The following is a 19,930-nucleotide window of genomic DNA, read 5'->3' as shown; positions in this document are numbered from 1 at the left end:
CGATTAGTCACATACCCTTCCCCTTATATTCGTCGCTTCCCCTTCTTGAATGATAGGAAAGCGGCTTAACATTCCCTTGTGCTTGACCTTTTCAATGTTCAACAGAAAGGTTGTAAGTACAAGAACCATCTCATTACTCTGGCATTGGTGTCTTTTTGTAAACTCATCCAAGTCAGTGGGGAGTGATCTGTAATCAATCTAATTTTCTGCCAGTCAGGTAGTATCTCAAGTGCTTGACAGCCCATTTTATAGCCAAGGCTTCCAGTATGACAGTAGCATAAGATGTTTTTCTGGGGAAAGGTTTTCGGCTTGCGTATAATATGGGATGTTAGACACAATCGTATTCTTGTGAAAGTACAGCACCCGCAGGACCTTAGATGCATCTGTCTGTAACAGAAAATGTTTTTTGAAGTCCGGCATTTTAGGCCGGGTTCATTGCAAAGTACACTTTTCAAGCCATTAAAGCTTTCCAGATTCTCCTTACTCTTCCCTAGATTTCCCCCCTCTTCCGATCCACCCACCCACCACCCCCACCCCTCTATGATACCTTTAACTAATGGATGGAGAGCTGCTGCCCATCTCTACTACTATATAAAAGCTCACTAAGCATCTGTGCATCACGTTTCCCTAAAGTGCTTCTGGACAGTAATTGCAGTTGATTTAAGGCTGAGATGGCTGTGTCCCTTTTGAAACCATGTACCCAAATAAAGTTTGGGGACATTGGGTAAACTAGGTGAGTTTGAATTTGCCATGGCGGCCGTTTGTGGTCCTTGCAAATATAGCCACCACCACCAAACCAGCTTGTATAGCAGAACGGCATGTAGGCCAGGCAGTCTATCTGAGAATGATGTTCTATGTTAGCAGATCAAAAAGATTTCATAAAGAAGTTTCATAACTATGGCACGAGAGCGGTGGAAAATGGGCGCCGCTGGTTCAGTGATCAGTTGCCTTTCAGCATCTGCGCTTGAAGATCAGACAGATTATTCTAGAAAACACGCCAGTGCAAACGATCCTTGGCACTGTTTCCCCTGCACTGGGTGCCTATTGGTATTACAGAAGGGGTCAGCTAGACACTTCTGTAATACTGAAAGCATACCTGTGCATTCTGGAGGCGGCGTTCCAGCATGTGCATCTGCTAGTCTCCTTGCAAATATGTGAATGGTATTGCCTGTGCTCATGCTTTATAGTACTAAAGCGTGCACATGGGGAGATAGTGGAGCCCAGGCAGTGGTACCTTTTTATTTCGGGAGGCCTGTGTGACACCCCGGAGGTATTGCTCACGCGTTGGGTACCCCAAGAGTCCACAACACAGTGGGAAAAGGATGGCCATGGCCCCAGAGACTGCATGTCTGTGCAGCAGGGGGGCACGCTGACCGCATAAGCAAGTTTCAAACACTCTGCAGCCAATAAAGCATGCTACACTGCTCCTGAATGCTGTGGGCCCGCTCGGTGGCCTCATTTTCCTTAGATCATGGGGTGCAAAGCCCAAGTCTGCACCTGGCCTAGCCTGTTTGGCCTGCATCGAAGGCAGCCCAGGCTTTTGTGGATACCACCTCAGATTGACTTTCTAGAGTCCCATTACATTGGCAAAAACTACACAACGTGAGGAATTCTTTCCCTTGACCTGTGGTTACCAATGAGAACTGCTGAAGAGGCAGAGCTAGAAGCTGGGTAGTAGACACTGTGGCACGGAGAAGGTCTGATAACACTTTCCTCTGACAGGGCAAAATCTGTGGGAGCCAGAGCAAGCGGTTGGTGCAGTAGCGAAGTGCCAGAGGACCGGTCACTGAATCCTGATGCAGGAATAAGGTTGAAATACAAAAGCCACAGCAGAGAGCGGACCACTGTATAGAAGGGGCAAGGGTGAGAAGTGGACGGAACACACCAGACCTGACCACCCCACATGGTCAGCTGAGATGTTCTTTCCTGAGAGTAGTCAGTGTCCAGGCGAGTGTCACTCGCAGGGGTTCATCCTTTGGGATTTGAAGTCCAAAGTTCCAAGAGGCATTGCATATTGGGCCCTGCAGTGCAAGAATCCCAAAAGATATTGTGAAACTGAGTATGAGCTATTTTTTGGGCTCTAAGTTCCAGGAGACATTAAGACGCTCATTATCCTGACTCATTTACAATATGTAGAGAAAGAGCAACGTCTGTGTGGTTGGCACTGAGCATGCCGACACTACTTGTATCCAGAAGCCCTAGGACGCACCTACCCCCAGTACAGACCTCATTGGGCTCTCCGGCATGGTCTGCTCCTTTTAAATGCAGAGCAGCACTTACCTGGGAGAGAGTAGATGGCATGGTCCAGAGGGAGGGAGAGAGATGAAGGGAGGAAATGGAGTGAAGATAATAGAGAGGGGGAAGGGAAGAGAGGGAGAGTGGGGAAGAGAGGGCGGGAGAATACCGTGTGCACAGTATAGAGAGCACAGCGAGAATCAGGCACTCACCAGAGATCATCGAATCGGGGCATTAAATAGAGCGAGTAACTGAAAGAGAGGTAGGTGTGACATCTGTCCCCGCCTAACCATGACTGCCGACATGGGGGTGGCAAGGGGGCAAAGCCCCATCAGCCACTATGAGATGGACACATCACAGGGTCTCCTCCGCAGTAGATTTCATCGCACACCATTACTGCTAATATGATTCCATTGCAGTTTTTTCATTGAATTATGCTGAAAATATAGATGGGGGGGGGGTGGGGTTGGGGTCATCATTAAAGTACGGGGATGTGGGGATAGCTGTGGGGGGTTCCTCGGTGGAATTCATAAAAACATATACGATGGAATCCCAATCGCAGTAATAGATGTGATGGAATAGCATACATCCTACCCCCACAGCACAGGGATAGGCCAGAAGGGGATAAGCATTATTAGTCCAGTGGCATGGTGTTGGGAGAGGAGAGAGTGAGACAAAGAGAAACCACTGCACACCCCAGTGGGACGTCCTATGCAGACATTGGGGATATTAATAAGCTTGAGAGCAAGACAACACAAATGTATCCGTTTTCTGGTGGAAGGAGAAGAGGAAGAGCATGTTGTGAAACTTCTAGGAAGTTGGGAAAAGTTCTGAGGTACAATGTCAGGCCACTGGGCATGGGTAAGCTTAGAATTATTAAATCAGAAAATGAGATGTTTTGTGTGGTAGCACGATATGGACCCTAAGACAGGAATGCAATCCAAAAACACAACCTGGCACGTAGAGAGCCTCCTGGCTGCTTTTAATTTTGGAGATGCTCTTAACTTTGTTGCAACAGAGCCTATTGCTTGAACCCAGATATCTACAACTACTGCGGCAGCGCTTTCCTACCTATGCCAAAGAAAGGCCAACCATGCTTGTTGGAGCACCCTTCTACTTAGAAACTGTGAGTGACACAGAGGGGATAGAGCCTTTTGATGTGAGAAGACTTTTTGCTTGTCATTCTGACCCCTGTGTTGAGCTGCTCAACTTTGTACATAATCCGGAATAAACCTGTTTGAACCTAACCTACGAGTTGCGTCCTCTGTGAAATCCATTTGGCTTTGTGACCGAGAGCAATCAAGGCCTGTCAGAAATTAAGTTTGAGCGTGAAAATGACTGAGGAAACTAGGTGCAATATGGAGAAGGGAATGGGGGCTGGCATGTCTGAAAAGAACCCATTCTTGACAAACTGAGAGGAATCTGGCCCTGCCCTTACAAGGGCCTATGGCCTGGCAGAGAGAGTTGATGGCCTGACAGTGAGATCTGAAACTAGACCTAACGGAGGGACAGAAAGTGACAAGAGACTAAGTAGGGATTGACAATTCTATTGATAGAATTGATATTCTATTATCATCATCATCATAATATGTTTATTCTGATAAAAAGAAATCCATTTAACATCACATCGTCATAAAAACAGTTAAAACAGCTCTATCAGACAAACTTGTGGATTTTCTATTGGCATTTGGATCCACGCACAGGAGGAACATTTTGGATCAGAAAGAGGATGAATTTTATTTGTCTGCTCACTTGCATGATAATTGGCAATATGTTAGGAGGGAAACTTGGGAAGAAGTTGAGACATGCAGTAGACGTACTATGAGCTGAAGGCATCTGGGTCTATATGAGGACCAGGTATCGGGCTCCAGCAGCCTTACTGACTTGCCTTGCCGAGGACTGCAGGCCTAAGCCACTGGGACCTTACTCCTGCCTGCTCAGACACTCCTTGCTTTAGACCACCAACCTTTATTCCACATACTTTATTGTTGTCAATTTCGGGCACCTTCCAACCTTAGCAGATTTCTTTTCACCGTTTCAAGGCCCTTTTCTTGGGGTGGAGGGGACGGATGAGGAGCAGATGATGGAGGGTGCACCCCTCCCTGAATCCTTTTTATACATATGATAATGGATTCAAAGCCCTGTTATTTCTATGAATTTGGTAGAATAATACTGCTGCTCCTATTTGCAACTCCATGTCTGTGAACAGGCAACCCCCCGCCTCCGCTTCCCTAAGAACACCATGAGTATGGAAAACATTGTGTTGATAAGAACATTTGTATAGGTTGTCATGTCTGCCCTGAGCTGAGGAAACAACTGTACTTATAAACAGGAAAGAGATGCTGATTGTGAAATGTTGCCTTTGTCTTTTCTCAGAACAACTTGAATTTGCTTCGAGACCTTGCTGTTTTAATAGCGCAGAACTTCAAAAGCGGGGCTGGAAAAAGCCGGTTATTCTGTTTATATAGGTAAGAGGGCCGACCTATCAGCTGTTCTGTGTCTGCAGTGGCACGTGGGGGCCTCTAACAGGCCATGGCACAAGCCACATGCACTTTTAGCTTTTGTATGAGAAGTATTGTAGCTTTGTGATTTGACTAAAATAAATATTTCTGAGACCCATTGACTATGCAAGTAGAAGCAACCTTTTTGGGTAATGTTTGTTGTTTCTTTCCTTATTATTGCTGGCTTGCTTTGTATCAACTATTGTTTTACACTTTCACATTTTTGTTGGTTTCCTTTACTTTCATACATTTAAATTCTTGGAGCTTTCATATTTTCCTTCGGATCAACAATAAACTTAGCGTTAGACCCTCCAAAGGGCTAGCCATTGCGTTTGAGAACCGCTGCTTTACATGTTCTCAGCAGTAATGTCTAGAGCGAGTTATCTAAACTCAGAAATCGGGTGAAAAAGACATTTACTATTTGATATTGACATTGAGTATGATTGAATCAAAATAGTGATTGTAATTAGGCAATAAAATCCACATCTGCAGTCAAAAAAACAAGTATAATTAAATGCCCTTTAGGGCCCTCCAGCTCGAGTTAACAGCTGGAGGGCCTTTAACAACACTGTTACCGGCTTGTATAGTGCTCTGATGAGAGTAGTATTGCCATTAGCTTCTGCTGTATGATGAGTTTATGTCGACTGTCTTAAGCTTCAACTCTGGTGTGGTTCATCGACCTTTGTTCCTAATGAATTGCAATCATGGTCTCACCTGGGATTGAATTCTGCATTGAGTCCTTAGAGAGACATTAAGAAACTCAAGAGTGGAGTGCTTCAAAGGCACCCTGTGTTTTCCTGGGCAAGTATTTGGCAGTGATACCAAGTTGCAACTTGTCAAGACATTGACCACTAAATAACATTAATAACGAGTAGTCTGTTACACCAGAATTCAGCCCTTAGGGTAGTCCTCCACTAGAAACCTTGAAGGAGCACCACAGTTAAACCTTGTGTCCTGCAGTTAAACAATCAAGATGTGAACATGTATGGCCCTAGCTACAGTTTGCTCACAAGCCTGGGGCAAGGGTACTGGAGACCAGATCTGGCCAGTGTGGGATTGGATGTCTGGGATTCAAGGCTGAATCCACACCCTGTGTATGCTCTGAGAGGAAGCCAGGAAGTGCACAAACATCTGTCGATATTCCTATAACATGGGGGGGGGGTGGGGTGGGATCTGCGCCTGCAGCTTGTAAATCTCTGGTACGAATCCTGAAGCCCAGAAAGGTAACTGGACAATGAAGAAAACGATGTGGAATCTCTGCTGCAGCATCTGGCCAGAATCAAACTCAAATGGCATAGCACTACTGGGATTCCAGCCTCTGAAAGACCAGAGGGAACCATGACTTTAGTGCTCCTGTCCCTTGACCCAGTGGGCACAGCTGGGTTACAGGCCTCCAAGACCCATCTACACCCAGAAGACACCTCACAGCTTGCCCTTTGTTGCTTAGCACAGGGTCGGGAGCAGTGGGGCACTGAGGGCTGTTAATGGGTAGAGCAAGAGACATCATTTTACAAAATGATGGGCAATGTAAGGAATATTCATCAAACACTCCTGGGCCGCTAAGGAACACCAGGCCTACCTGGCCTGGATTGTTAGGCCACTGTCGGCACCCAGAACTCTGTCATTTACTGGACAGCTGCACTACCTGGTCTCCATCCCGGAATTACCCCCAGTGGCTACAAAGTCTATTGGCTTGCATGGAAGGCTTCTTTTTACCATCAAAATTATTTCCACCAAATAGGGGACTTGTCTCTGCTGTTGGTGAACCTCGACTTCTCAAACGTTACACAAGGTTTTGGCAGCCCGAGAACAGAGCTGCTGGCTTCACACTGCTTGAATTGTATTCTGTGGGAGACATATAATTCCTTTTAAAATAAACTTGAATTTGGAGCATTTCTAACTCTAACCCTGTCAGCACTGGAGGCTGCAGGCTCCAGTTGATCCTAATCTCTCCCGGTCACCATATCTGACAGGATGAAGTACTGAAGTCGCAGAACTAACTGTATATTGCCAAGTTACTTGCTTGATAACCCTTGTGGCCTTTTTTCCTGCACATTAAGACCAAGATATGTTTTCACGTGCATGTTGTTTGGACATTCCATTTTTGAAAGAGAGACCATGTTATACTGTGCACGTTAACCTGTGTTGAACAAGAAGGAGCAGTTGGACTCAGATGGGATATATTTAAGGGTATTTAAATAACAAGAAAACGCCTATCCTGCCCTACCACTATGAGGGGAATTCCCTGCCTATAAAATAAAAGTATGGGTGCTCATCAAAGTCCAAAAGAAATAGCCCTCCGTCCAAACCCTAGTAGCTATCTTGCCCTACCTCTTAGAAAAAAAGCAAAAACAGGAGGCTGGAGCAATAGCCTCTGGCCTTGTGTTACGCCTGGCCCAATCACTTGGATCCCTTTCTCAGGAAGTTTTGATTTTTAAAAGTTTGTCAATTTCTCACAGTTCAGTCCACAACGTCTTTGCAGGCTCTGTATGTCAAATCTTAATTCCACACGATTCCCTCTTTCCAGGAAGAAAATGTTTTCTTAATACAATTCCACCATTTCCGAATTGGTGCTTGACAGTGTTCTTGTTTTGAACCCTTTTGAACCCCCCCAGGTTCTTTCTTTCTCTCTCTCTTTCCCTCTCCCTCTCCTTCCCCCTCTCTCGCCCCCTCTCCCTCTCCAGTTTTGCTTGTTATGTTTCATATTTCCTGCCCTCTGGCCCACTGATAGGATTGCTTTAGCGAGGCATCGGCGGTGCGTTTATTCCTGTAACCCTGGTGGCTTTCTCAGCCTCTACTACCACTGTTCGCCCCTCTTAGAGGCGTTACCTTTTCGGGAGCATTTGTTTCCCTTCCACTGTCTGGTTCGGCAGCTAATGCACATCTCATGCAGCGCTGAAGGATCCGTCTCCCTGCTGCGGTCTGGTCTCGGCATCAGTTGACAGGCTCCGGGCCCACCACGGCTTCCGTGTAGTAGTCCAGCAGGTGAGATGGTTGCTTTACCGTCTCCTCTCTATCTCCACCTTGGCTTCTTTGCCGGTCAGGACGTCAGCCTTCTGGGGCCTTGCTAGTGATTCGCTCCCATCGTCCTCCAGGACGTCCTCCCGTCAGAATCTCGCCTCTGCATAGGATTCTCTCTCCTTGATTCCAAGTTCCACCTGGTTTTATTTACGTCGTCCTAAACTAAAGGGGTGTGTCGTTCCTCTTTGACTGTGGATTTCAGGTGGGATTCAGCATTACCTGAAGCCAAAGAGATTGAAGAATCCAAAATAAGAGGAACAGTAGTCTTTCCGATTCCTATGTAGGCAGACAATGTACTCTGGACAGAGCGTTCCTTACTAGAATGGGAGTCCTTGTCCCTGAAAGGGGAGTCACTCCCAGTGAGGTCCCATTTTCTAAGACCCCTAGCGAGGGTCTTGCTTAGCGGGCTCACCTCCCCAGCCTCAAAGGAGGTTGCTCCCCTCTGGGGAGAAGGGACAAATAATCCAGGTTCATCACAAACCCCCCTGCTCCCCTTGTGGCAGTTTAGACTTGCATGTGCCACCACATTTACCCCTGAAATAGTAAGGTAGACTTGAATGTATCGATGTTGCGTTTTGTCGGTCGGATTTTCTCGTAATGTTAGCAGAGGACTGAGAAAACCTCTGCTTACACATAACATGCACGGAAATGACAAAAGAAATGGAGCTCTATTGCAACAGACCCTTTTCTATTTTCATTACTTGCCAAGACCAAGTAGCAGAGCATGGCTGCACCACACACAAGGCAGAGGAATTAAATAGAGATGAAAATAGCCTTATAGACCCCACAGCTTTATTAGCCCTGACAAAAAATGAGTCTTTTGTATTTTCACTATGCTTTGGGAGTGAAGTGATGGTGTGAAAAGCTGAGCTTCAGCAGAGAAAGCCACAGCAGCCACGGAAAAAGCAGCAGAACTGGAAGGGCAGCGCTTCAAACCCATGGTGCAGTGCTCCCAAGATACAATGGCAGGGCCACCAGGCACAAAGCAGATGAGCTGCTGACGCTGCAGTGTTGCCGATGCCAGCAGTAAGAATGCCTGAAAAAGTGTGAAGAGATGTGTCAGCAATGAAAAGAATGTGGGCTTGAACTGACAGATATAGCTCAATTTCTCTATGTTCTGATTGGCTGGGTATTAAGTAAGTAATAATCACCCACCCAAGGGCTTCGCAAAGGCCTCGATGCTGAGCCACAATAACGTTATAACCAGTGAAGCAGAGGTTGATTATTGCTTTTTGCACCCCGGGTTTATATCCCGAGGTGCTGACTGAAATGTATTTGAAAGACTAGGGGCCTCATTACGACCCTGCTGGTCCGGAAAAAACGGTGGCAGTAAATCCGCCGCCACTGTTTCCGGACTGGCTGATTCAGAGTTCTGCAGGCGGGAGGTGTCACTCCCGCCAGGTTTGACCTGGCGGGAGTAACGCCACCCACCTGCAGGCGGAAATGGAACCACCGGCTCCGTCATAGACAGAACCAGTGTTTCCATTGTCCCCATCCCCATGGAGTCCTATAAGACTCCCAGGGAATGGGAATTTACGGAATTCCGCCTCCAGAATTACCGGGTCACTGCGGTTGTAATGCCCCATTGATTCCTGCAATCACAGAGGCGGAATGGTATTTTGGATCCAGCGGCAGCCTGTCGGTTTTTCCAGCACGGCTACCGCCAGATTTGGAATGAGGCCCTAGGGCTCGTGTTTGCTGCAACACATTGTTTAAATAAATACTTGGCAAAGAATAACTGCAAGACCCAAATCAGTTATTAAAAGAGAATATCAAGCTATGGAAGATGAAATGCGCTTTAGCAGAATACAGAATTCGACATTACTTGGGCACAGTTCCACCACACTGATGAGGCCCAACAAGGTTGAAATGTGTGTCTGGGGTTGCAGTTGGTACTCTCCTCAAGGATGTTTGCCTGGCATTTTGGTGCTGGACTGCCCGTGTGGGCGGGACAAAGACTGATATGCAAATGGATATTCCTCCTTTGTGAAAAGTACAGTGAGCATAAAGCGATGGCGGCAGACTCTGACTGGGGAAAAAAAAACACAGAACAGGTTATCATGCCATGTTCTTTCTAGAGATGGGCGCCTGCTACCTTTTTTGTATTGCTTAGTGAATATTGGAGCAAAAAACCATTGGCAGAATATGAGAAATATTTAGATGGTTTGAAGCCTGTATTTTTGTGCTCAATAAACAGTAAGTTTAGATTAGAAATTTTACCTCTAGAAGGTCGATTGAACAAATGTAATAACAGCTACAGTCAAATGTTACAACTAAAAATCCCTAATTGAAAGCGATGTACATTTAATGTTCATGTGCCCAGCTTACTTGAATCTAAAGAAGCTTCATCTGAAACCTAGATTTATTTTTTCTCTTTGGGGCACGTTATGTCTCACAAACTATACTACTAGGCGGCCAAATAAACGATGAAATGACTCTATTTGTAGTGGCTAAATATTTATTTGAAAGTTAATTAATATAGTGTCATGAATGTAATAACGGTTTTACATCAGTTGTATTTAGGATATCTGTTTCGCATCTATCATTCTTATAGGTGTAATTCATTTGTATAGAATTATGCATACCGTACCTGAATTATTACACGTATAGAATTTTTTAATTGATTTATTGCATGTGCATATTTATTGCTTTTATATATCTATTACGTTCTGGTCATATGGTATTAATAAACTAATTTAAACATGGCCGTCAAGTTATCTGTAGAGTCGCAATCTCACGCGATCTCGGCCCGCACGTTATCTCACGAGACCACTCTAATTGGAGTGCGGCTTTGTGCGCAATGAGATCGGAGTGGACCGAGGGACAGAGCAGATGCTCCCTGGCGCTGCTCCTAAATCTGACTGGAGCCCCATTATAACATAAGAAGGCTGGCTGTCCATAGACCCTTATTTAAGCCCAGGGCCCATCTGCAGTGAAGTAACTGTAGAACACTGTACAGGACTTGATGGTCAAAAGACTGGTTGTCATGTCCACTGTGATGCATGTCTGTAAGAATAAACCCCCACCTTTAATCATTAATCAGTGCTGAGTCTTTTGTGAAGCCACTATGTATTTGGCGACGGGAATGCAGAGCAAACCCCATGAGCTCTGCCATGCAAGGTGCAACTCCTCCACCGGTGTTTCTTCAAGCCCCAGATAGGCCAGCAATTCCATGGCTGCAATGGTAGCCCTTGTTTAACACGTATCTGGAAGCTGTGGCTTACTCTGAGGGGAGGAAGATAGCAATGCTGCTGAATGCCATGGGGGTTGAAGGGCAAAGGATTTTTGCTGGCTTGAAGGCTGAACCTTCAGTGGGGGTGATGATGTCTTCAAAGAAGCAGGTGCTGGATAGTGAAAAGATGTTCCAGTAATAAGAACACTGTTCTGCATCGTCTTAAGTTTTACATGTGGAAGCAAGAAAGTATGGAGCCGGTTGACGACTATGACACTGGCTGCGTTGTGCAATTTTGGCGGAAAATACTGAGAACATGATTTGTGACAAGCTGGTGGTGCACATCAACTGTAGAAAGGTGCAGGTGCAGGACAAGTTCATCCTTGAAAAAGAACTGACCCTGGATAAAGCTGTCCAGAATGCAAGAGCGGAAGAAGAGAACTCGAGCAGGCACAAAGAAATGGTGGGATCGTCACCGACCGCGAAATGTGAATGCGGTGCAATTTAGAGGGTAACGTGGCATGCCCAGGCAGGATTTTGTTGAGGAGAAAGGGGTGAAGAGGAGAGAGCCCCTAAAGTGTCACAGATGCACCAGCACATGTCACTTAGCAAATGACAAGGAATGCCCTGCGAGCAGCAAAGAGTGCTCGAATTGCAGAAGATTCTGTCACATCATCATAGCCTACAAATGGAGGCGGAGAAGAAAATCACCTACATTGAAGGCGACGGGTGCATGAGTGCGGATGATGAAGGTGACGATGATCGACCAACAGTAATAATGGTGAACAGCTCGAAGGTGAGAAGGGAGAAACCACACTCTGTCATAAAAGTATGGCAACGAGACGTGTTTGATGGCAGACTAGGGCTCAGATCTCATCATAATGCCCATCCAAACGTACAATGACATGGTAGGATGTCAGGAAGTGGAAATCAAAAGAACCAAGCATAGACCTACAGCATTTGGGGGAGCGTCAGTGGACTTGTTGGGGTACATCAGTGCAAGCATTGAATTCAAGGGCAGACCGATGATGACCCACAAAGTACTTCTCTGAGGAAGTTTCGGGGTGGGATGACCAGCACAAACTGAACATAAGACTGGATCGTAGCACCGACGATCAAGTACCGTCGGTCAAGACAGGAGGAGTGTCAGCATTGAGTGATTAATTCCCTGTACTGTTCTCTGAAGCCCCAGGAAAAATAAAACATTATGCCCACAAAATCAGGCTGACGCCCAAAGCTGTCCCGCTCAAGCATAAGGTGAGGCATGTGCCTGCAACTGAAAGAGGCGCTTTGCAAACCCAACTGATGAAAATGGCCAAAGAAGGTACCATTGAGACTGTAGAATCTTCTGAATGGCTGAGCCCAGTGATACTCATAAAAAACAACACTCCAAAGACATCAGAGTGTGCATTGATCTGTGCAGCCTAAACATGGAGGTGATTACAGACAGTTACCCGCTGCCCAGTATCAATGAACTGATCCTTATGATGAAGGAAGCCAAATATTGTTCTAAATTGGAAATGCGCGATGCGTACCACCAAATAAGCCTCCATAAAGATTCCCGACCACTAACGGCATTCATCATGCCGTTTGGCACCTATCAGTACACCCGTATAGCATTTAGATTGTCCTCTACCGTGTTGGCAGGCCAGAAGATGATGGATTCCCTGTTAAGAACTTGTGCTTCTTCCAGGATGAAATTCTCATATATGCCAGCGATGCAGAGACTCATGATAGAACCCTGAGGAAGGTTTTGGAGAGACCTCAAGGAGCTGGAGTACGACCTGGATATGAAATGGGCGTGATTGGGGGAAAAATAGGTGGAATACCTTGGATATAAAATCTCAAGCGACGTTGTGAGCCCCAAGAAGAACCTTTTTCAACCATAGTCCAGGCCCCTGCTCCAGAGTCAAAAGATGAACTATGTTCTTTCCTCGCACTTGCAGAGTGCTATGCAAAGTGTGTACCATGGTTTTCGGAAACTACAGCTACGCTGCAAGGTTTACTGAGAAAGGTTACGAGTGGAGTCTAGTGCAAAAGTCAGTGTTTGAAGAAGTCCAGAGGAGAATAGTGAATGTACCGTGTTTGAGACCATTCACTTATATAATTACTGACACCAGTGCATATGGGCTGGGAGCCACTGTGACACAAAAGAAAGGTGATGTGGAACACGTAGTTGCATTTGCATCCAAGGCACTCGCTTCTACTGAAAAGAACTACTCTACGGAAGAGAAAGAGCTGCTCGCCTGTGCCTGAGCGGTGAAGTATTGTGTGGGGAAAGAAGTTCTGTTTGGTCCCGACCATAAACCTTTGACCCACATGCTGAGCCCAGGAGGCACGAAGACCTCCACTCCGAGACTAGCACGGATAGCAGCCAAGCTACAGAAAGAATACATATTGAGATAATGCACATAGCAGGGTGGCAGAACACGCAAGCAAGACTGCATTTCGCGTTTGCTGGAGCACAAAGAGCCAGCAACCACATTTCTTCAGGATGAATGTCTGATGCCGCCTGTGAATGACCTGAGAAGCTGTGAGTTCCTAGAGATGAGGGAGAGACACTGGAGGGAAGAATTTGCCAAGGATGCAACATTGAGAAGGGTTGCTGATTGGGCTCGAGGTGACCCAGCGAAAGGACCATTCCAGAAGAATTGAGGCCGTACTGGAAAGTGAGCCAAGACATATATGAAGCTGATGGGTTGCTAATGAGAGGGGATCATGCTATACCCCTCAATGAGAACGTGGAAAGTAATACTTTGCCGAGCACATGCAGACCACCTACCGGGTAACATGACACGGCGCAAGGTGCGAGAATCGTACTGGTGGCCGTTGTGAGAAACCTGAGGCATTTCTCCCAGGTTATTCCCGGGGATCCTTTGTTCAGGTGTCCAGGGAGGGCCATCGCTCTTGGATCCCAACCCTGCGGGTGTACGAGCAGGGGAGGATCAACTGGGCAGGGGTTCCTTGGAGGTTGCGAGAGGAGCGCCCTTGGGCGAGACGCGGTATGGCATTTTTTCCAATGCACCCCTACCCGATATCCCAGCAGTCTTTATGGGATGTTGTCACCAAAATCCCATCTCCCCCAGCACTTTCCCTCATGGAAAAGACAGAGTAAACAGGGGAACTCCTAATTGCCTCTAAAACCCAATATGAATTTTACTTCACCACAACACTAGGCCCATAATCCCATTCCTCCATTGAAATCCACAGGGACTGGGACGAGGAAGAGGCAGATGGAAGTCATGAGGATTACCCATAGGAATCAATGGGCAATGGATTCCAATGGGCAGTCTCCATGTTGTCCGAATAACGAGGTCAGGCAGAGTCAGGCGGGGGGGACAACTATTCACACATGACTCCAATTAACTCTAGCCAGGAGTTTAAAAACAGCAGCTAGGAACAGCATTGTGAGCGAGTCAGGGATTCTGGAAGGTGCTGGAGAGCAGGAGAGAGCCCTAGTGAGCTGAGAGACCCTGGGAGACCTGGAGGAGAAAGAGAAAATCGCCCAAACACTGGCCCTGCTACCAGAGAGGAGATTGCAGTGTGGAGGAGGAAACTGTCCCTCCAGAAGGCAAGACCAGGGGGTTGCCTGGAGGTACCAACAGTTAAACTCCTCCCCTGGGCCAGACAGGCGAACCCAGATCTCTGAGGGGCAGAGGGAGAGACCCTGACCACCTACAAACATCCCATTTTGGCTCCTGCAGCTCCCAATGACAAAGTGCTAATTCAGGGAGCAAAATCAGCCCAGTGCATTCTGGGACTAGAAGTCCCAGAACTTTTTTGTTAAAATGGTGACTTTTCCGAGGAGGGTTCGAGCCCGAAAGAGGGGAGGCCTTTGAGAACCTAAAAAGGGGTCCGAGCCTGGCCGAGGGAGAACCTTGAGGAACTTTAAGAAGGTTCTGAGCCTGACAGAGGGAGACCCAGTGGTGAAACTACAAGACGCAAATAAAACCTTCAAGACCAGCTGTAGAGTGTTCCGGCGCCAAGTGGGTTCTCGTGTGAAAGACTCGGGCTGATCCCCCTTCGTTTTGCGTTCAAACTACAAGAACCAGAAGGCCGTGCGATAGCCGCAAGAAGAATGTCAAAGTGGTCCTACAGAGGTTGAGCAACATCCGCTGTACAGTCGAAAGTCTTTGACCGGCAAGTAATTGAAAGCTAAAGGAAACGAATCCCGCATAGTGAGAGAGAGGATTGGCAAGAGATAACCCCGCAGAGGGATGCCATCGAGAGGGGTCTGTGCTCAGAAGAGGGGGACACAGGGGTGAAGAACCATCACTCTAAAATTGTATATAAAAGGGGCAGAGCCTGATGCCTCAATGAACAGTAGTGCTGACAAGGGTGAACCCAAGAAAGGGAGGCTCACCATGAACTGGTTAAAAGGACATTAGAAAATCGTGAAGGTAACGGAGAAGATTGTTTACAGAGCTATCTTGGAATACAAGCCAGAGTGAACCCGGCGAAGGGAGGCTGACATCCAAGATGGGTCTAAACCCAGAAGAGGGGGACCCATGGGTGACAAAGTACCATCCCGAGTGGAATCAAGATAGGACTTTTGTTTTGTTGCATCAGACCCTTGGGACCACAAGATACGTAAACCTCGAAGGTCCTGATTCTGTTAGAAACACGTTGTGTGTTTGCGCCTGGAAGAGGGGGACCCAGGGGTGAAGGCATCACCCACCGAACATTTGAAAGGAACTTTTTGTTTTGTTATTTTTGGAACCCATCAGATCCCTGGAGGCAAGATACTTTTTATAGAAAAGAGACTTACCCAAGGAAGAACCTGATACTTGCAAAGCAACTGTCAGCTCGTGCTGGGAAAGCTCTAGTGTGTGCTGTGCATAGGACTGCAACCTTACCCTGTGCACAAAACGTGGGTAGGGGAGACCCCTGGCTAAAGCCCATCCTGACTTCTAATTTGAGAACACTTCTTTTGAATGGATCCGTATTCCTCATCTTAGATATATCCTTACCTTCAGCTTTGCTGCTTCGGAAATGTTTTCTCTCTCCACCAGAGGGCGCTCCACTCGAGGCGACGGCGTCGATGTCCCTCGGCGGCATCCGTCGAGTGTCGACGTCATCCGTAGTATAAATGCCTCGAGTGCGCCCGTTTGCCTCAGTTCCGTTTTTCCGTTAGCTTCGCTTCGGATCGAAATAAAACGGCGCTTCAGTGTTAAGCGATTATGTCGTCTTCCTCGAACCCATCTACTCCAAAAACAGGGTTTAAGAAGTGTCTAAAGTGCGGCAGAAAAATGTCGCTGACCGACCCTCACCGTAACTGCCTCTGGTGTCTCGGGTCCGAACATCGGATTGATGACTGCGGTTCGTGCCAATCCATGACCCACAAGGCCTTGAAAGAAAGACGAGGTAAACTGGCGGTGGGGGAGGAATCCTCGAAGTTTTCTTCGAGAGGGAAGAAAGACTCGGCTGAGTCTTCAGGAAAACACCATAAAAATCACGATCGAGGAGTAGATCAAGGAAGTCCTCTTTTCTTCTTCGTCCAAAAAGGCGAAAAAGAGACAACACCAATCTCCCTCTTCTTCTTCTTCCTCGACTTCGGAGGAAGTTATTACTTGTCCAACAAAACATGACTCCCCTAAAAAGTGGGAAGCATTTAGAGAGTCCATGATGAAAATTTTTGAGAACGCGGCCCAGAGCTCTCAAAAATGTCTGTTGAAGGTCATGCCTCTAGTCACAAAAGTGACAGAGAAAGGTCTAAAAGTAAGAAGTCCGACAAGAAATTGTCGAGGGTGTCTTCTAGGGACTTTTCCCAGACACCTAAAAAGACAGACTCTACGAAAAAGACTTTCGACGTCGATAAGTCATTGAAGACTTTGACGAAAACATCTTCGAAGCCTCTGTCGAAGGCTGTCGAGTATAAAGACCCAACAGAAAAAAGTCACGTCGAATATTTTATCGACGACCTTGAAGATTTCTTCGACGGCGTTGAGTGTTTTGAACACTACTTCAACAACATCGAGTGCCTCGAAGATTCCTTCGACGCCATTTGTAGTGCCTTCGAAAAATACCTCGACAACATCGAAGGTAACGGCCACGACTTCGACGCCATCGACGCTTCTGTCGACGTTGACAACAGGGTTGAAACATATTCCTGAAAAAATTTCACCCTGAAAACAGACATGATTTTTTCCATACTATGTCATAGGTATATGGAGAAATGTCATCAGAAAATGAAGAATATGAAGAACCTGAGGTTACATCAGCAGGGGTAAAATATGGGACAAGAGATGTTCCAGAGGAATTAATAAATCCTCAATCAAAAATGCAGGATTTGTATGAATGTTTACAGTCTGCAAGTGGAATAGACACATCTCCTGAATATGACTTTGAGAGACCAGAACCAGCAGAACATGCTGACCTGGGTTACTGAAAACTCATGAATAGAGTAACAGAGTTTATGGGGTGGGGTAATAATGCACCTGTATACCAGGATGATGACATGACAGATATTTTGTCAGGAGGTCCTCAACCAGACCCCATACTTCCTTTTCATATTGCCCTGCAAAGGAGAGTAAATGCTGCTTGGGAAAGACCGGAATCTAGTCCAGCAGTAAATAAAAAATATGTGGCAAAATACAGACCTTGTAACTCTGACCCAGAGTATTTGAGTAAACATCCTTCTCCTGAGAGTCTGGTAGTTCAGGCAGCCACATCAAAAACAAATGCTGCATACCCCACTATACCCCCTGATAGGGATGACAAGAAAATAGATACTTGGTCGAAAAAGATCTTTACATCAGGGAGCATGGCTCTGAAGTCTACCAATGTATCTTGTACATTGGCTAGATTTAATTATACTCTGTGGGACTGCATGTCAGCGGCAGCTCAACACATCCCGGAAGGAGAGGAAAGTGATGGTTTCCTATCCATGATTAAGGATGGTAAGGAGGCTTCGGGAGAATGCCTTCAAGCAGGTTTGGACACGGCTGACAGTATCAGCAGTTCCATGGCGTCTAGCGCAGTGCTACGCAGATTTGCGTGGCTAAGGAAGTCAGGTTTTGCACCAGATGTTCAATCTAGACTCCTTAACATGCCATTTGATGGCTCGAGGTTGTTTGGCAGCAAGGCGGAGGAAAGTTTGGAGAAGCTGCAGACCTCCAAGGCAGCGGCATAGTCACTTACTGCCGCTATACGACAACCTCAGCAACGCCCCTACACAGGCTCATCTTCCTGGAGGGGTCGTCCCTTTCGTTTTTACTCCTCATTTGGGAGAGAAAGGGGACAAGCCAATCAAAGGGGGCAAAGAAAATTTCCTCGGGGGCGAGGAAGAGGTGCTAGATCTGCCCCAGCAGCAGCATCTGTCCCTTCAGCCGCTGCTGGAGCTGCCGCAAAACCACTCTAAGGTTTTGACTCACAAGACCCCAGTGGGAGGCAGGGTCTCACAGCATCTGAAAGAATGGCGGGGCATTACTTCAGATGTTTGGGCACTGGAAACAGTATCCCAAGGTTACTGCCTTTCTTTTCTAAAGAAACCTCAGAATCACCCACCGGACTAGAACTCTACCAAAAATCCAGACCCGCTCCTGTTGCAGGAAGTTTTAACCCTGCTACAGAAAGGTGCAATAGAACATGTACCTGTAGTGGAGAGGAACAAGGGTTGGTATTCCCCATATTTCCTCATTCCAAAGAAGGACGGAGGACTGAGACCCATCTTGAACTTGAGAAACTTGAACAAGTTCCTCAGGAAGGACAAGTTCAAGATGGTCACTCTTTCTCAGATCCTTCAGGCTCTCCAACTTCAAGACTGGTTGGTATCATTGGACCTTCAGGATGCTTACTTTCATGTGCCAATCCATCTCAAGCACAGAAAGTACCTGAGGTTCACGATTGGCAACTCTCACTATCAGTTTCGAGTTCTGCCTTTCGGGTTGACCTCCGCCCCAAGAGTTTTCACCAAGTTGATGGCGCTAGTGGCAGCGAGCCTCAGAAGAGGGGGGATTCATGTCTACCCCTATTTGGGATTGGATGATCAGGGCACATTCTCCAGAACAAGTCCAGGATCATCTATCCAAGACTTGCCACTTCCTTCACAAACTAGGGTTTTCTCTGAATTTAAAAAAGTCAAACAGGATACCATCACAGAAGCTCCAGTTTATAGGAGCAGTCTTGGATACTCGTTCGGGCAAAGCCTCGCCTCCCGAAGAGAGAGCTCACCACATTCTGCAGATGGTGACAACATTCCAGAATGCCCAGTATCTACCAGCCTTCGATTTTCTCAGGTTGCTCGGCCTCATGGCATCCTGCATTTTTCCGGTGCCAGAGGCCAGATTGAGGATGAGATCCCTTCAATGGGCCCTCAGGACTCAATGGTCCCAATTTTCAAGGGAAATGACAGATCTCTTGCAAGTTCCAACCAGAGTAGCCCAGGACCTACAATGGTGGGTTTGCAAAGAACACATCCTCAAGGGACAATCTTTTTGGCAGCCATGGCCGGAGATCACTGTAGTGATGGACGCCTCACTCACGGGGTGGGGAGCCCACACCAACGATCTGACAATCAGCGGTCGTTGGTCTCCATCGGAGTCCAGACTACACATCAACCTTTTGGAGCTGAGGGCGATCAGACTAGCGCTGAAGGCCTTCCTGCCCTCTGTACGGGGAAAGAATGTCCTGATCATGACAGACAACACAGTGGCCATGTACTACCTCAACAAGAGAGGAGGAGTAGGGTCACTGCCACTGTGCAGAGAGGCAATGCAGCTCTGGTTCTGGGCAATACAAGAAGGGATCTCTCTATCTGCCATTCACCTAGCAGGAGAGCAAAACACAGCGGTGGACGCTCTGAGCAGGCAGAGCACAGTCTCTCACGAGTGGGAGATAGCTCAGGAAGTCCTTATGGAGATCTTCGCCCTTTCGGGAACCCCTCAAGTGGATCTGTTCGCGACCATTGTCAACAGGAAGTGCGAACTGTACTGCTCAAGGGAATTTCCCCCGAGAGGAGCTCTAGGAGACGCATTTGTAATAGAGTGGGAATTTCCTCTTC

The 19,930-nt window shown here is 47.0% G+C and overlaps 1 protein-coding gene across 1 annotated transcript in view; it reads left to right on the top strand.

The window, feature by feature from the left end:
* Nucleotides 1-19,930, top strand: part of AARSD1 (alanyl-tRNA synthetase domain containing 1) — a 441,451-nt gene that overhangs the window by 384,285 nt on the left and 37,236 nt on the right. The window contains exon 14 of the mRNA XM_069634186.1: nucleotides 4,612-4,703. Coding sequence (XP_069490287.1) covers nucleotides 4,612-4,703 — 92 coding nt within the window. The remainder of the gene's footprint in view (nucleotides 1-4,611; nucleotides 4,704-19,930) is intronic.

This window comes from Ambystoma mexicanum, chromosome 13 (genome assembly GCF_040938575.1).
Source record: "Ambystoma mexicanum isolate Mex_15411 chromosome 13, UKY_AmexF1_1, whole genome shotgun sequence".
NCBI lineage: Eukaryota > Metazoa > Chordata > Amphibia > Caudata > Ambystomatidae > Ambystoma > Ambystoma mexicanum.
This window is presented reverse-complemented; position numbering and strand designations above follow the sequence as displayed.